Source organism: Salminus brasiliensis, chromosome 15, assembly GCF_030463535.1.
Source record: "Salminus brasiliensis chromosome 15, fSalBra1.hap2, whole genome shotgun sequence".
Lineage (NCBI taxonomy): Eukaryota > Metazoa > Chordata > Actinopteri > Characiformes > Bryconidae > Salminus > Salminus brasiliensis.
The window spans coordinates 27,641,455-27,659,565 of record NC_132892.1 but is presented as its reverse complement, the minus strand read 5'-3'; the positions used below and the strand labels follow the sequence as shown (position 1 = coordinate 27,659,565).

Below are 18,111 nucleotides of genomic sequence, written 5' to 3'. Positions count from 1 at the left end.
GGAAAACCGAGCACACACACACACCCCAAAAAAAAAAACCCAGGAAGAACAGAGATGAGGCTTTTTGCAATTCACACACTCACTTTCTGTTTTTGTGTGCTTCCTTCTGAAGCAGGACGCAACCCTTAAACACTATGTAGGGATTGAGAAACTGTACATTGTTTGGCACATCTCAGCATCTTCTGAGTATAATTTTGGGCCAGCATTGTGCAATTGTGCAATAACGCAATTCCCCAGAACAAACCGACAACCCACAGCCTGAAACGTTCTTTAGTCCCCCTCCCTGAAGGAACACATCTGCTCCGGTTCGGAATGGCCGCGGGTCCAGACAACACAACCATGCATTGTGTTCGCTACTTACACATAACAGCATTAAGAAAAACAACACAAAAAACACAATTACATAACTGACATTATGCAACTCACAGTAGCGCATGGAGCTATCTGAGGGATGCAGCTCCACCACCCCAGCCTCATGCATTAGAAAAGAGTGAAAACTGGTCTCAGATCAGCATGAAAAGGCACCTTTCCCACACACACACACACACACACACACACATACACACACACACACACAGCTGGGAGGCTGCAGCAAGACAGTCTGCTTGTTTATGGTTTGAATGAACTGTGAAACTTCTGCTATCGAAGTGTATTGCAGTCAGCTCAACTTCAGATTAGAGCTGGGCAATATGACGATATTGTGTACCACGATAACATTTATTACGATACAATAAAATATGTTTTTATGAGTGTATGGTGGATATCGCCAGTGCTTAAATAGCACTGATTAACTGCAAGTTTCATTACAAACAGTGTAATCAGTCTTATTTAATTCAATAGAGTAAGTAAAAATCACTGTACTCAGTATAGGAGTATTCAGTTTTGTTTTTTTATGCTTTTGGTGCATTTTGTCTACATGACTAAATATTGAGATAAATATTGTATATCATAAAAAAAATGTCTTTAAATATCTTGATATAAAATTTTTCCATATCGCCCAGCTGTACATCTGATGCTGCGGTATATGATTACAGAACGTTTTTATTTGAGTATTTGAGTCTGATCAATCGCAAATGAGCTGCATCTGAAATTGATTAAATACTGTGTAAGATGTTTCGTCTGTGGCTCCGCCCCTTCAAACTCTTTACTGTTTATTTTCATCTGCAGGTTATGGTCCCTGGCCTTCCTATTCTCAGACTACTGACCATGGAGGGCTGTGGTGTTGAGATTTGAACTTATGATCACCTGTCTCTAGAAAAAGCAGGCAGTTCCACTCTAGAGCTCTAGAAAAGGGAAAGGTCAATTTACTCAGAACTGTGTTTTGATGTAGTGTAATTTCACAGCTCCAGACCGGCTCTACGGTCTAACTGCTGCTAATCAAGAGTGAGGAGATCATTAGTTCAAATCCCAGCAAGGCCTCAGAGCCCCACTGTTAAAAGCCTCCCAGTCTGGGGACGTCATATAGTAGGAGCAGCTCTAACCTACAGATGGAAATAAACAGTAAGCAGATTGAGGGGGAGGAGTCATACAAGGTTGCACTTCTAAGAGTTCTACTGCAGTGCTACCTGATCAAAGTACAAACCTGGTATTGAGTGTCTTTACTGCTACGCAATACAGTGCATTGGTTCTGTTCAATTATTAACTACCAAATCCAAATACACCCTGCATATCCTACAGTATAAATACACCCTGCATATCCTACAGTATAAATACACCCTGCATATTCTACACTATACATACACCCTGCATATCCTACAATATTCATACACCCTGCATATCCTACAATATTCATACACCCTGCATATCCTACAGTATAAATACACCCTGCATATTCTACAATATTCATACACCCTGCATATCCTACAATATTCATACACCCTGCATATCCTACAATATTCATACACCCTGCATATCCTACAGTATAAATACACCCTGCATATCCTACAGTATAAATACACCCTGCATATTCTACGGTATAAATACACCCTGCATATCCTACGGTATAAATACACCCTGCATATCCTACAGTATAAATACACCCTGCATATTCTACAGTATTAATATACACTGTGCATATTCTACACTATACATACACCCTGCATTTTCTACAATATTCATACACCCTGCATATTCTACAATATTCATACACCCTGCATATTCTACACTATAAATACACCCTGCATATTCTACACTATACATACACCCTGCATATTCTACACTATACATACACCCTGCATATTCTACAATATTCATACACCCTGCATATTCTACAATATTCATACACCCTGCATATTCTACAGTATAAATACACCCTGCATATTCTACGGTATAAATACACCCTGCATATTCTACGGTATAAATACACCCTGCATATTCTACAGTATAAATACACCCTGCATATCCTACAATATAAATACACCCTGCATATTCTACAGTATAAATACACCCTGCATATTCTACAGTATAAATACACCCTGCATATTCTACAGTATAAATACACCCTGTATATTCTACACTATACATACACCCTGTATATTCTACAATCAAAATACACCCTGTATACTCTACAATACCCTGTACAAACAAAAACACCCTGTTGATTTAAATACACACTGCATATCAAACAATGCAAATACATACAGTGCATATATTGTACAGTACAAATTCAAACTGCATATCCTGCAATACAAATTCAACCTGTCTATTCTATAATTCAAACACACACTGCATTTTCTACAGTATGAATGTAGATGGTTACATTTTACAGCATTAAATGAGAAACAGAGACAAACCTAATGTTGAGCATGCGACTTATCTGCAGGTTTGCAGAGGACACGCTGATCAAGCACCTGACTCACACGAGTGAGGAAGCACTTTGACAGGAAAAGGACGTGACCTGCACCAAGGCCTTCTGGGGAAAAATCTCACTATACACATACACGTGTTGTAAACAGTTTAAATCATCCTTTTTGCAAATGTAAGACAGAGTGATACAAAAATATGAAAACATTACAATATATAGTAAAATATTGTTCACACACATATATATATATATATATATATATATATATATATATATATATATATACATATATATATATATATATATATATATATATATATATATATATATATATATATATATACACACACATATACACATACACATACATACACACATACACACACTCACACACGTATATATATATATACACCACTGCCAAGTATGGTGGAGGGGGGATAATGCTACAGGTTCTTTCAGGGGTTGGCCTATAGGCCCCTTAGTTCTTATAGCTTCAGTCATGTTTAATAAAGTTTGAACATTTGTGCACTTTGTGGGACCAGTTTGAGGGAGGCCTGAGTGGTGACGATCTTGACTGACCTACACAGAGCCTTGACCTCAACCCCATTGTATACCTTTGGGATGAACTAGAATGGAGACCACACGCCAGGCCCTCCCGTCCAGTCATGTTTCTTTAATTACAGTAAAAAAAAAGTCTCCTTTTGTAGAGGTCAATGGTTTAAAATAACGTGCTTAGGTGTCACGAACCTCTTACAGGACTGTGTGATGGTACCCAAGACCCCCTGACTCAAGCTGCACTCAATGCAGCGGTCTGAAAGCTGCTCTCTTGGTTTAAGTGCACCAATAACTCCGCCCTCACTTTTAGCCACAGACCATAACAATACTGCACTCAATAGCAGCGCCCCCCGGAGCAAAAGCACAGCTACACACACAGTCACACACCCAGCTACAGCACTGAACTGATGGGGACACGCTCGCACACACACATACTTCTACAGCAGAGTGGGCTTTTTACCAAAATTGTGAGAGGGAGTGTGTGTGACGGAGCGTACATCTCTGACAAGCTAGAGAATCAACACACACACACACACACACACACTCATAAAGACAAGACTATGTACAAGACCAGTTCAAGTGAGGACACACACAAGCTTGTTAAAGGCAGACTATGGTGTGCACTTGCACAAATGTATTCCCCATTGCAAAACCACATACACACACACACACACACACACACACACACACACACACACACACACACAAGCTTGAACTGATGACACATACACACAATCAGCCGCTCGAGTCCAAATCTCCAGTGAAAGCCTCTTTCCTGCTGTAAACAGAGTGGCTGTTTAAAGAGCGTCATCGTCTCGCTGGCTCTGGGCTGTAATGTGAGATATAGAACGTCATGGCTGTCACACACACTCACGTCCCCCGCAGTCCAGCGCAATCCGAGGCGTCCCGCCTGCCTCACGCTCGGCAAAACGCGGCCCTTAGCCCTCCAGCACTGCAATGACTTAACAGGGCAAGGCAGGACATCCGCCTCACGGCTCCGCAGTGACTGCTGTACATCAAGAGGGACCAATCTATTAAAGCCATACTTCAAACTACTATCTATTTGTTATGATGCAACAACCTGTCCCTCATACCACCCCACCCCACCCCACACACACACACACACACACACACACAGAGAGCCCCCCCAAATGTAGCTGATTGTCTGAGATGTTTGGTGTATTTGGTTCTTTAGTTTTGCGCTGGAGCTACGACGCTAATGTAGCTAACAGGTGCCCCACCAATAGAGGTGAACTTTAGCAGAGCGTGGCTAACGAGGCCAGCTGATCTGACTAGAACAGCCTAACTAAATGGAGAGAGCCAGAAGGTAACACAGACACGGAAACACCCTGAAACAAACACCCTGTCCAAGCTCTACATCATCTCCGAAATGATCTTTAGGAATCTCTTCAAAACTCCACTAATATGACTACCTTATGACTACTCAAATATGGTATATATATATATATATATATATATATATATATATATATATATATATATATATATAGAGAGAGAGAGAGAGAGAGAGAGAGGTACAGAAAGAGAGTGTTAGGTGGAGTGTACACAAAGAAAGAGAGAGCAAGAGAGAGACACAGACAGACAGACAGTCATAGAGAGCGAGAGAGGGTGAAAGACCGAGAGAGAGAGAGACAGAAAGAGAGAGAGACAAACCAAAACAGACAGTGAGAAAGAGAGAGAGAGACAGACAGAGAAAGAGACACAGACAGAGAGAGACACAGACAGACAGTCATAGAGAGCGAGAAAGACAGAGAGAGAGACAAAAAGAGAGAGAGACCAAAACAGACAGTGAGAAAGAGAGAGACAGACAGAGAAAGAGACACAGACAGAGAGAAAGAGAGAGACAGAGAGACAGAGGCAAATAGAGAGAGAGAGAGAGAGAGAGAGAGAGAGAGAGGGAAATAGAAAGAGAGAGAGAGAGACAGAGGGAAAAAGAGAGAGAGAGATAGAGAGAGAAATAGAAAGAGAAAGAGAGAGAGAGACAGAGGGAAAGAGAGAGAGAGAAATAGAAAGAGAGAGAGAGACAGAGGGAAAGAGAGAGAGAGAGAGAGAGATAGAGAGAGAAATAGAAAGAGAAAGAGAGAGAGAGAGACAGAGGGAAAGAGAGAGAGAGAGAGAGGGAAATAGAAAGAGAGAGAGAGAGAGAGAGAGAGACAGAGGGGAAGAGAGAGAGAGAGATAAAAAGCTGATGTTCCAGACATACATGAGTGCCTGTATAAATGTGGCCTTAGGGCAGTGTGTGTGTGTGTGTGTGAGCATGTGTGTGCGTGTGTGTGTGCGTCACATCCTCCTTCAGTCTTGAACATCCAAAGTGCATCCAAACAACATCAACAATTAGTGAAGGTCTGAACATTCGCTCCAGTGATTTCCCACTAGGACAACATGGGGAGGGAGCGAGTCGTGCTGGAGCGCCTCATATTTAGACCTGTCTGTTTGAAGAGGTTTTCCTCTCAGCCCAAAAGTAGATGATCAGCCAGGACACGTTTGTGGTCTGAAATGAGCGAATTAGTTTTGCACTGGAGTAACGAGGCTAATGCAGTCAAAGTCCAGACCTTAATCCAATGGAAATGTTGTGGACATAAAAGACCTCTTCTAACAACTTTGTGTAATTATTCCTGAGTGTCCTCTCTGGGTTCTCTCCAGTCCAGCCGATATGGTGTGCAGTTAGCTAGCTGTAGAGACTGTATTAGGATTAGCCTAGCATCTGGCTTGTACCCGCTCACTTCACCAGCTTCAAATAACCACAGTAATCCACATGTGGTTCCACGTGGCCACATCCAGCTCTGAATAACAGAGTTACCGAACTTCCGCCTATACTTCCGCTTCACTCTAAAATCTTTCTTGGGCTTCAGCACAGCCAAAAGGAGGGCAAGTAACATGTCTGGAAGTGTCTTGGCTGCAGTTCTAAACATCTGAATGACCCTGTATGAGTTCAGATGGGTAGCGTCAGCGAGTCAGATCCACTAGAATGGAAAAATCCAGCAAGTTTAACGCCTCCCGCTTAAGTCACGTAAACATTAGAGACAGTAGCCATCGCCATGACCACCACAACCAGCAAAGAGACACAGCATCACTTTCCTACATTAAACTACTTGCTTAGGGTCTGTTTCTCAGGGTTTTACCCCAACATCGCCGAAACAGTCTGAATGAATTAACGTCGATCTTCGAGTTCAGCGTGCTAGCATTTCTAAATCTGCCCCTCTGTTCATCCCTACATTCACTCCCATTCAGTTTAACCCTCGTTTTACTGGTCGCCTCGTTAAAAATGACACACGATGGGCGGAGTTTTTCAGATGGAGGTGAACATGTTTAAACTGGATGGAGCTGAAAGTCTTTGGTTTGGTTGAATTATAGTGTGTATTGAATAAAGGGCAGCAGCCTGAGCCATTGACTACACCACACCCGAAAGATGTTCAACACTGCTATTTACGCTTCAGCATTAATGAAGTGGGATGGTAATCTGTTTACAACCATGATCCAGGTTTAAACAGCATCCGTGTAATGAAATGGGAGTAAAATGGCTTTCAATAGAAAAAGCTTGTAAAAGAAAATATAGACAAAGAGACAAGAGACAGGCTCTTCTGCTGGAGTGGTGTGTATATGTATTTGTGTGTGTGTGTGTGTGTGTGTGTGTGTGTGTGTGTGAATATATAGATGTGTGTGTGTGCGCGCAAGAGTTGAGTCAGCCGAATGGGTACTTAACCCTGTGGTCTGAGGACAAACACTCCTTTTTGATGTTTTTCTGGACTGAGTTCAAATGGATTAAAAGAAAGACGTCTGTAGACGTGGAGCAGCAGCTGCATCTAAATACTGAACAATACATGATCCAATACTAACCTATTACTGTCCGTCTCCAACACACACACACACACACACACACACACACACACACACACACACACACACACACACAGACTGTGTAATAAGCTCAGCCACGCAGCTCCTCTGCTGCGTTCTCTTCGCTGGCTTCCTGTAGCTGCTGCCTGCACCAGATTCAAACCCCGAACGCTGGTCTACAAAGTCAAGAACAGACCAGCCCCTCTGTACTTTATAGTAAGGCTCAAAAACCAATCAGCACCAAGAGCCCTTCCAGCTTCAAGCATCCAAGCTTTTTTTCTCTCTTTCTTTCTTTTTTTATTTTATATATTTTTATATATTTTTTATATATATATGGCACCGAAGCAGTGGTATGAACCCACCTCTTCCAAGAGAACTTGTGGTCTCCATACTGACTTTTGTAATTAGTAGCCTCTAAGCTTAGAGGTATCTTTTGGATTGTAGCCGATACAAAGTAATTAAGGATACTTCCTGAGTAAACAGCAAAGCACTTTTGAAAGTTGACCTGGATAAGAGCGTCTGCTAAATGAGGCTTTTTGTGTGTGGAATAAAAGGGGTAAACATCTGACTACTAAGCAGAAAGTGGTTGAGCTGTTTCAGCACAGCCAACCAGCTAGGTTTACCACCCTGTTATTTAGCCTCAGAATGAAATGTGCATATAAGGATTTTGAAGGGCAGGGTGGGTGGGTAAAACAAAAAAAAGAAATAAATAAAATAAATAAATAAATAATCAAACAAATAAAAAAATTATCGTCCAGCTCTGCTTTTATTGGCTGGTTTAAAGATGGATGGCAATGGAAAAAGATAGTAGCTGCCAGAGTTAGCTTTTATTGTTTGCTCCCGTCAGCTTTCATTTCGTTGTATGCCGTTTGACACCGGCATGGGAAAAGCTGCGGAGTCTGGAGGTGCTGAGCTGCTTCCAGTATTAACACCATCATATTCTCTCCAGTTTTGACTAGAGCTTTAGGTAGGGAGCTGGGTTTAGGTATAAATTTTGGGGTATATATTTATATATATATATATATATATATATATATATATATATATATATATATATATATATATATATATATATACACATACATATACATATATACACATACATACATACATACATACATACACACTGTGTGCAGAATTATTAGGCAAATGAGTATTTTGATCACATCATCCTTTTTATACATGTTGTCCTACTCCAAGCTCTATAGGCTTGAAAGCCAACTACCGATCAAGTAAATCAGGTGATGTGCATCTCTGTAATGAGAAGGGGTGTGGTCTAATGACATCAACACCCTATATAAGGTGTGCTTAATTATGAGGCAACTTCCTTTCCTTTGGCAAAATGGGTCAGAAGAGAGATTTGACGGACTCTGAAAAGTAAAAAATTGTGAGATGTCTTGCAGAGGGATGCAGCAGTCTTAAAATTGCGAGGTGTGCGATACTCAGGTACATGGCCACGGTAAGGAAGGCTGAAAAACGACCACCTTTGAACAAGAAACATAAGATAAAACGTCAAGACTGGGCCAAGAAATATCTTAAGAGTAAATGCGAGTAAATCTTGATGGGCCAGACGGATGGGCCCGAGGCTGGATCTGTAAAGGGCAGAGAGCTCCACTCCGACTCAGACGCCAGCAAGGTGGAGGTGGGGTACTGGTATGGGCTGGTATCATCGAAGATGAACTTATGGGACCCTATCGGGTTGAGGATGGAGTGAAGCTCAACTCCCAGACCTACTGCCAGTTTCTGGAAGACCCCTTCTTCAAGCAGTGGTACAGAAAGAAGTCGGTATCGTTCAATAAAAAAAATTTCTTCTTCTAGACCCTTACTGGCCAGCAACGCTGTGGAGTATTTGGATGCATGTGATGGAGCATTGTCCTGCATGAAAATCCCCGTAGAGAACCTGTGGTCCCTCATAAAATGTGAGATCTACAGGAAGGGTGCACCTCTCTGAACAGTGTCTGGGAGGCTGTGGTGTCTGCTGCACGCAATGTTGATCGTAAACAGATCAAGCAACTGACAGAATCTATGGATGGAAGGCTTTTGAGTGTCATCGTAAAGAAAGGTGGCTATATTGGTCACTGATTTGTTTGTGGTTTTGTTTTTGAATGTCAGAAATGTTTATTTCTAAATGTTGTGTTAAATTGGTTTACCTGGTGAAAATAAACAAGTGAGATGGGTATATATTTGTTGTTTATTAAGTTGCCTAATAATTCTGCACTGTAATAGTTACCTGCACAAACAGATATCCTCCTAAGATAGCAAAATCTAAAAAAAAAAACCCACTCCAACTTCCAAAAATATTAAGCTTTGATATTTATGAGTCTTTTGGGTTGATTAAGAACATAGTTGTTGTTCAAGTATAAAAAAAATCCTCTCAAATACAACTTGCCTAATAATTCTGCGCACACACTATATATATATATATATATATATATATATATATATATATATATATATATATATATATATATATATATATATATATAAAAAACAAGAGTCAAGACTGTGATGTAACAGTTTTGGGGTTTTGGAACTGAACCATTTCCCAGCTGTTTTCCATCAAATTTCTGCAGTATTTGAGGTTCATGGTTTGATTCTTCCCATGTACTGAACTCCCGTTCTTCAACCACGCTAATGAAAATCCAGAGTAATGTTCTATGGCCCCTTTAAAGCAGAAGAATATTACTTAAAGCTGCAGATTCTTTTTTAATAGTGAGTGACTTTCAAGGAAAAGAGTCTTTAAAATACAAATCACACTTGATTGGTTCTGACTCATCACTTTTTCTCTAAAGCTCCCTAAGTCACTCACACGGCTCCTGGAGGAAGTGAACGACTCTCTCTCTCTCTGCAGAAAAGCTCTTTAAATATGAACGATGGCGGAATAATAAAGAGATCCAGGCTGATCTGAGAGCAGCTGGAGGCTGGAGGTTAATGGCGGTGGCTCATCAGGCGCGCAGAGCCCCGCAGGTCCTGGATCGGCTCGGAGTGAGCTATAGAGATGTAATTAGTGGCCGTGAGCCGCAAACATGCGAGCTGGAATGGATTAATTGGTGTGTTTGGTAGTTAGCGGAGTTCTGCTCTTTGTGCACCTTCATCCTCATTAACATACATCCCTGTGGTGCTGAGTCACATGTGAGGACACACACACACTCACACACAGATGCACGCTTTTGCTGACAAGTCTCTTAGAAATTTACACCCAAAAAACTGGAAACGTACAAGTGCTAAAACTCTCTCCCACTTACCAATCAACACATACACACAGCCGTACCACCTCTGTTGCTATATTCTCCCCAGCCAGCATGCACAGATTTATCCTGGTACAACTCCAAACACTCCAGCACAAGTACTACTAACACTCAGGCACACACATACACTTGTTTTTACACTCTCAGCACATAGCACACACTGCAAAAAGATCAAAGGGCGGCCCTCTGGGCTCTTTTTTCATTTGAGAAGCAGTAAACACTGCCTACCTGCCAGTACTGGGGACTGAACCGGCTACCTTCCAGTCTCAAGGCCGATTCTTTAACCTTTAGGCCATGGTTGCCTCACATTCTGAGTTTTGAGGCATGTCTCTACCAACTGCAACTAAGGAACTTGCACTAACACTAAGCATGAGATCCTCTAAGCAAGTGTCTAAAGAACTGAAAACGAAAGCAACCGATGCTCAAAGGGCAGAGTAGGCCTAATGACGTAAAATTCGATCAGCTATGTATCATTATCTGGCGATTTTCAGGCAAAATACATGATCAATACTTCTCTAATTCATCCGGTCAGATACATATACTCATGAGTAAAGAATTACAGCAGCTCTGTGTGGTTGGTTGCGATGGTATCCCAGGGGTATGCTATGGTGACCGCTATGGATTTGAATTGTTTGATAGATATGGTGTTGCTAAGTGGTTGCTAGGTTGTTGCTATGGTGGTTGCGAAGGTGTTGCTATGTCTTATGGGAACACTTTCGTCTGAATGTTCAGAAGTCTGAGTTCAAAACCGTTCAGCTAAATCGTGCAGAAACTTTTTTTTTAAACCAATAGGAGTTTAGAAACACTGACAAACTGAATTTAAGGAAAAGTTAGAAAAGCTCAAGCTGATTTAACAATATAAAATATAAAAGGAGTTTAAATTAAAGAGGGTCTGGGGTTTCCAGGACCTCAAACATAACTTGAGAGTGGACAAGACGTGGCTTTTTCAGTGGCAACACAGTCCTGTCCTGTTTTCGGGTCAGGATTGGCACAAATTTCTATGATCTGTACACACACAGTGTTGCGAAAGTGTGTGTGTGCATGCGAGAGTGCGAGCGAGTGCGAGCGAGCTGTAGGATGTTTTCAGTGGTGGACAGATCACTTACGTCCTCTGCAGATGCAGACAGTAATCCACCACGACGGGAACCATGTCCTATAAAGAGAGAGAGGAGAGGAGAGGAGAGGAGAGAGTGTGCTTAGGGCAGGGAGGAGCTGACATTGCTGGGTCACTGCTGTATCTGCTTTATGGCAGATGAAAAAAAAAGAAAAAAACCTTAGGCTTTGGCACAGGCACAAACAGAATGCCACTGCCCACCATCACACACACACAAATAGAGACACACATACACACACAACTTCCAAATAGAGCCAGCTACATCCTCATAACAGGATAATGTCACGCAAACATGAAAACTTGCTTCTTTAATAAAAGCTTAAATCTAGGCTTAATAGTAAAAGGCAGATGGGCTCCTAGAGCCTTTATCAGTCAGAGCATATATGAGAATAGCTTCAGAGACTTTTTATTTGCCTCAAAAGCTAAAAACGATTGACTTACTAAAGTCAGGTCAACTTCAAATGATGCAGTATCTAATTACAGAGCTTTTTCTGAGTTAGCTCTCAGACTCTTCTGGTCAGAAATTCTCCTAACTCACATTTTTAACTTCTGCTTCTCAGTTTGGTCAACACCACATACTGAGGTGAGCCTTAAAATCATTAGTTAATGACCTGCAGCTGAAACTGATTAAATACTGTGTAAGATGTTTAGTCTGTGGCTCCTCCCCCTCATTCTGTTTACTGCTTATTCTAATCTGCAGGTTAGAACTACCCCGGTTACATTCAGGGAGGCTTTCTGATTCTCAGACTCCTGACCATGGAGGGATGTGGTATGACAGTTGCTCTACTATAGAGTTGTGAAGCCATCAATGTTTCTGTGTCCTGGCACCGAAGTGGTGGAGCGTTCTTGCCATGGGTGTCCGAATGGCAGAGACGCTCGCTGTCTTTAGACTTAGACTAAAGACCCACCTCTTCTAATAGTACTTGGGTGAAGTAGAGTATGCTGAGTATTGTGGTCTTCATACTGACTTTTGTATTTAGTAGCATCTAAGCTTAGAGGGATATTTTGATTTCTAGCCGATACAAGCTAGCTAAGAATATTCAGAATGGTTGCTAGGTTGTTGCTATGGTGGTTGCGAAGATGTTGCTATGTCTTATGGGAATACTTTCGTCTGAATGTTCAGAACCAGAGTTTAAAACCGTTCAGCTAAATCGTGAAGAAACCCTTTTTTGATACAAACTAGCTAAGAATATTCAGAGTAAACACTGAAGCACCTCTGTAAGACATTTTGGATAAGAGCGTCTGCTGAATGCCTGAAATATGTAAAAAAATAAAAAAAAATAAAAAAAAAGTATATGTAAAAAAGGGTAAGGTAAATTTATTCAGAACTGTGTTTTTATGGAGTGTTATTTCACAGCTGTAGACCGGCCCTACAGTCTAACTGCTGCTCATTAAAAGTGAGGAGATCATAGGTTCAAGTTCAAATCCCAGCAAAGCCTCAGAGCTCCACTGTTAAAAGCATCCCAGTCTGGGGAGAGCATGTGATAGGGGGAGTTCTAACCTACAAATGGGAATAAACAGTGAACAGATTTAGGGGGCGGAGCCACAGACTGAACATCTTACACAGTATTTAATCAGTTTCAGATGCTGCTCATTTGCTAAGGATTTTGAGGCTGAACTCAGTATGTATTGTTGACCAAACTGAGATGCAAAAGTCAAAAATGTGAGTTACAATCAGTTAAACGCTGCATTTTAAGTTGTCTAACATTATACTTTTTATTACAGTTCAGCTCATAATGTGTATTTTTCAACATACCGCTAACAACTCTTGACTGTCCCTAAGAATGACTGGCAGACGACAGTCCTATTACAAAGTAGCCCAGAGTAAGAACCTACCTGGAAGTGCTGCTCCAGCACCTGGATCTTTCCCTGATCGGGACATTTCTTCAGGGAACGCTCCACATACTGGAACAAAATCTCCACCATCTGCCAGGACACAAAAGAGAGCATCAGATGGACAGTGGTCCACAGCAGAGTAGCACTCCCAATACAATACAACCAACATACAACAGTTGTTGTGCGTACGTTAAATTCATCAGTAAATATTCATAAACTACTCTACGACTAATGTGCACAGTATGAACTTATGAGAAGGAGGAGGTTAGGTACGGACTCCATGTGCATGTTACTTTACCTTGTCAGCCACCACCCCCTTCCTCTTTACAGGATCCCCAAATAAACCTGTGAATAGACAAATCACATAGCATGAGGGACACCAGAGCACCTGACCATTTCAAACTGGAACAAAGACACGTGGATTATAAATGGTAATCAGCGAGCTATGTCTTGTACTGGTTGTACTTCTGCAAAAATTATGCTGTAAGGTAACGAGAGCTGACTTACCCAGTACAGCTTTTGCTGTGCCCTCGTGGAATGACCAGGCTAGAGAGAGAGCCTCCGTAAACTTCTCCTGCTTCAGTAAATGGTCCACCCGCTGCAGGAAAACCAGGAAAGCCGCAAAACTGTCACAGCTGAAGTGTAGCAATAAAAAGCTCTGGGGGCGAATGTCCTTTTAGGAGCTTTGCCCAAAGACTCTTATTGCTGCAGTGTGATGTGCTTGCCCAGCCAAGGAATTGAACCCTAGTCTGCAAACTAGTCTGCAAAACTATAAAGAGCATTATTATGCAGCGAAGCAGCACATTTAGAATAAAAACAAAGAAAGGTGTGCGGTTCTCCCGCTGGTAAAACAGAGCATTACAGTGGCGGTTTTATAACTGTTCAGATATTATGGTCTGTTTTCATGTTCTACTATAAAATAGCTCCACATTGCAGACTCTCAACTCTTTACCTTCTGAGAATCCTTGAGGTCACAAGATGGTTCAAACAAAGACTCTGAACTGAATTGGGATTAGAACAGCCGATACCCAATGAAGGATCAAGGCTCAGAGTGGCTCTGAGTGGCTTATGTGACGTTGGCCGGGGCTGGGGACCCAGAGCTTTCCTCTGATCTTATTGGCTGTCCAGCAGTGTAAAAAGTGGAGGTGGCTGGCTTAGCATATATCGGAGGAGACATATGTCAAGTCCTTACTGTCCTAGTGTCGGGAGCATTGCTAGAGCTAGGGGGAGTTACAATCGGGTCAGTTAACTGCCAGTACCACATTGGGAGAAAAAAGGAAAAATCTGACTATTTCTAATAATTTCTTTATTGAAACATAAACAAATAAATAAATAAATAAACAAACAAATAAATAAAAGCCTGGATCGGCCCCAATCCTGGTCGATCGGATTGGGCCAATCCTTAATGTATATATGCATGTTGGCAATATGTACAGTACAGCTCAACTAAGGCTCAGAACAACAGCTAAATAATACAGTTCTAACATGCATGAGCAGATGTATAGGTTACCGCTAATAACGGTGTAATAGGTTGTAAACATGCTACATACCTCACGCCAGTTTCTAAGGGTCATTACATGGACGGACTGCGGGAGAGAAAACAGAGAGGGTAAAATAAACATAGGATGACCATAATGTCAATGTCATACAAAAACCTTGTATCTCCATTTTCAGAGAGAGAGAGTTTTTCACTTTTTGACCTGATGTGAATCTGGCAGTTGATGAATGGACCAACAGAAAAGCTCCAAAATGAATAATATCTTTCTAACCTGACTTTATTTGAAAGGTAAGAAGATGTTTTCTTTCTACTGTAAAATTCTCATTTCGGAGATACGAAGTTTTGTCTCAAAAGCGATGAAAAATAATGTTTTATTTTTTTTTAAATTATATGATTAATCGCTATATATAATGCTTCATGAAAAAGCCTGTTTCTATATACAGCACATGCTGATCACAGTGACCTACTAATACATTCCCTGCTTACCCACTGACACTTTAATTGGAAAAATTGCGCTCTCTCTCTCACTCGCCCTCACTCGCCCCCTCCCTCAGGTGACTGGCAGTTCACGGAGGGCAACGAGGCGAGCAGACCCCGTTGAATATTCACGATATTCACATTCTGCACGCTGTCGCATTAGCATAATTGCAGCTGCGCGTGCCAAAGCTCAGCTAGACGTGCTGGTAGATCCAGCCAAATAACCCACAGCTGCCCCCAAAAGCCCCTCATTTAGCCACTATTTTCCCTCACTCCACAGTGTCTGTGTATAAAACACCATTCTAGGGCGAAAAACTGAAGAAAATAAGCCGTTTGAGTTTATTATGACAGTGCTGCTGGTCTCCAAAACCAGCATGTGGAGAATGAAATGCCAAAGGTGTCAAACAGACAAACTGAGGTTTTGCTTGCTTGCATTTCTGCTGCATTTTTTCTCGACAGTCAGTAAGCTAAGCCTGTACCTTGGTTCCAAGATAGACGATCTGGCCTCCATAGCTGCACACAGACTGGTAGCATGCCTTCTCCCCCACCAAAGCCTGCAGAAGAGAACAGAGCGGTGTATTATTCAGAGCCGTATTGCTCCATAATAATTCACTGAAAGCAAATCTCCCCTAATTCATTATTATTGGGTGTGTGTATCTCCAGGGTCTGGCTACAGTAATATCTGAAGCTGTGCATTAGCCTATTTTAGTGGCAGGAAATTCATTTAAAGGAATATTCCAGAGATTTTCAGTCTAACCTTTAACTATCTGCCACATCTGCAGCGGAAAACAAAGGAAAGTGGACTGACTGAAAGCTTACCTGCATTAAGTCCTTAGACCCTGTATATAAGCCCCCATTTCGTCACTTCACAATTACAACACGGTCACAATAACAACAGTTTAACAGACCCCAAAACAGAACCCTGTGGCACGCCACAATATATATGCTAAACTAAACGGCTGCCAAATAATTTGCAATAGTTTTTGCATTAGAATTAATAACTAAATATTAAACCTACTGTTAGTTAATAAGTTTATACAAACACATCTAATTATCATGCTGGAAGTAGCCATTGGAAAATGAGTACACCGGGACCATGAAGGGATAGACATGGCCAGCAACAATGCTCAAATAGTCTGCAGCATTCAAGCAATGATTGATTAGTATTAATGGCCCAAAGTGGTCCAGAAAAACAGTCCCCACAACATTACACCACCTGCACCAGCCTGGACTGTCGACACAAGGCAGGTGCATAGGTTTATGCTGTTGGCACCAAATTCTGACCTATCATTAACATCTGTGAGACTCATCAGACCAGGCTACATTTCTATAGTCTTCAGCTGTCCCGTTTGGGAGAACCTGCAGCTTCAGCTTTCTGTTCCTGGCTGAAAGAAGTGGACCTCAACATGGTCTTCTGCTGTTGGAGTTCATCCGTCTTTAAGGTTGGATGTGTTGTTGTGCTTTTTGAGATGCTTCTCTGCTGTCCACACTTACTGTAGCCTTTGTCAGCTCTAACCAGTCTGGCCATTACAGCATTCTGAGGAAACTCTAGAGACTGTTGTGTCAAAAATCCACAAGATCAGCAGATCTCAAAATAAAAAAAAAAAAAACACAATTAAAATATTCTATTCTTCACATGCTGTGCGTGCTGGACTCAGCTAGACGTGCTGGTAGATCCAGCCAAATAACCCAGAGCTGTCCCCAAAAGTTCCTCATTTAGCCACTATTTTCCCTCACTCCACAGTGTCTGTGTATAAAACACCATTCTAGGGCGAAAAACTGAAGAAAATAAGCAGTTGGAGTTTATTATGACAGTGCTGCTGGTCTCCGAGACCAGCATGTGGAGAATGAAATGCCAAAGGTGTCAAACAGACAAACTGAGGTTTTGTTTGTGCCAACCAGATATTCTATTAGTGTGAGCTAGAAATCATTACATTCCAATTCCTGGTAGTTATTGTTTATTATTTATCCCAAGATATTTAAATTCATCCACATTCATCCATGTTTATACTTCTTCTTAATCTGCAGGCCGACATCAAAGGCACCCTGTTATACTCTTTATAGCGCACACTAATTTCAATTACAAGCTCTGGAGGTTTTGTTCAGTCTGTGCACCGGAAGAGAGACGAACACTTCAGCAGAGTTCTCTTATCTTCTCTTCAACATCTAGTCCAATTAAAGCTAGAAATTAAGCGCCTGCTCCACTACTCTAATTACATAAACAACAATCATTCATTACCTTCAAAGCAACTGTTGGCAGGTTTTAGAAGGTTAATCACTCAAACAACAATTCATAAACATGAAAACTGCTTTGAAAAATGCAGGGAATATCAGAAAGAGAAGGACTACACAGGGTGTCTTTGAAGTCCCTAATGTCCTCCGATTCAACTCCAAAGGTCTCCCCCTCGCCCCCGTTTTTATGCGTTTTTGTGTTTTATGAGCCAGAAAAAAAATAAGAAATTAAACATTAAACATGCTTTGACTAAAACTTCATGGTTTTATCAAAATTTCACAACCATTTGTTCACCATTTGAAAAAACAGCCAGCTGTCCTCTGCATTTCACTGAGAACGGAGCAGCAGAAATCGTTAAAAATGGCGTGGAATAAAACTGTACCTTAAAAATGGGAAAAGCTGATCGATTCCGCGCTCACTATATAATGAGTAGTGCTGCGTGATACATCGCTTCAGCATCGCCATCGGAACGTGCGCATTACTCACGCT

At 41.4% G+C, this 18,111-nt stretch overlaps 1 protein-coding gene across 1 annotated transcript in view; it reads right to left on the bottom strand.

Annotated features, from left to right (window-relative positions):
- The window catches only part of vps8 (VPS8 subunit of CORVET complex), a 107,033-nt gene that overhangs the window by 70,936 nt on the left and 17,986 nt on the right, over positions 1-18,111 (bottom strand). The window contains 6 exon segments of the mRNA XM_072656910.1: positions 11,571-11,617; positions 13,415-13,504; positions 13,713-13,759; positions 13,922-14,012; positions 14,965-15,000; positions 15,869-15,943. Of these exon segments, the coding sequence (XP_072513011.1) occupies positions 11,571-11,617; positions 13,415-13,504; positions 13,713-13,759; positions 13,922-14,012; positions 14,965-15,000; positions 15,869-15,943 (386 nt within the window).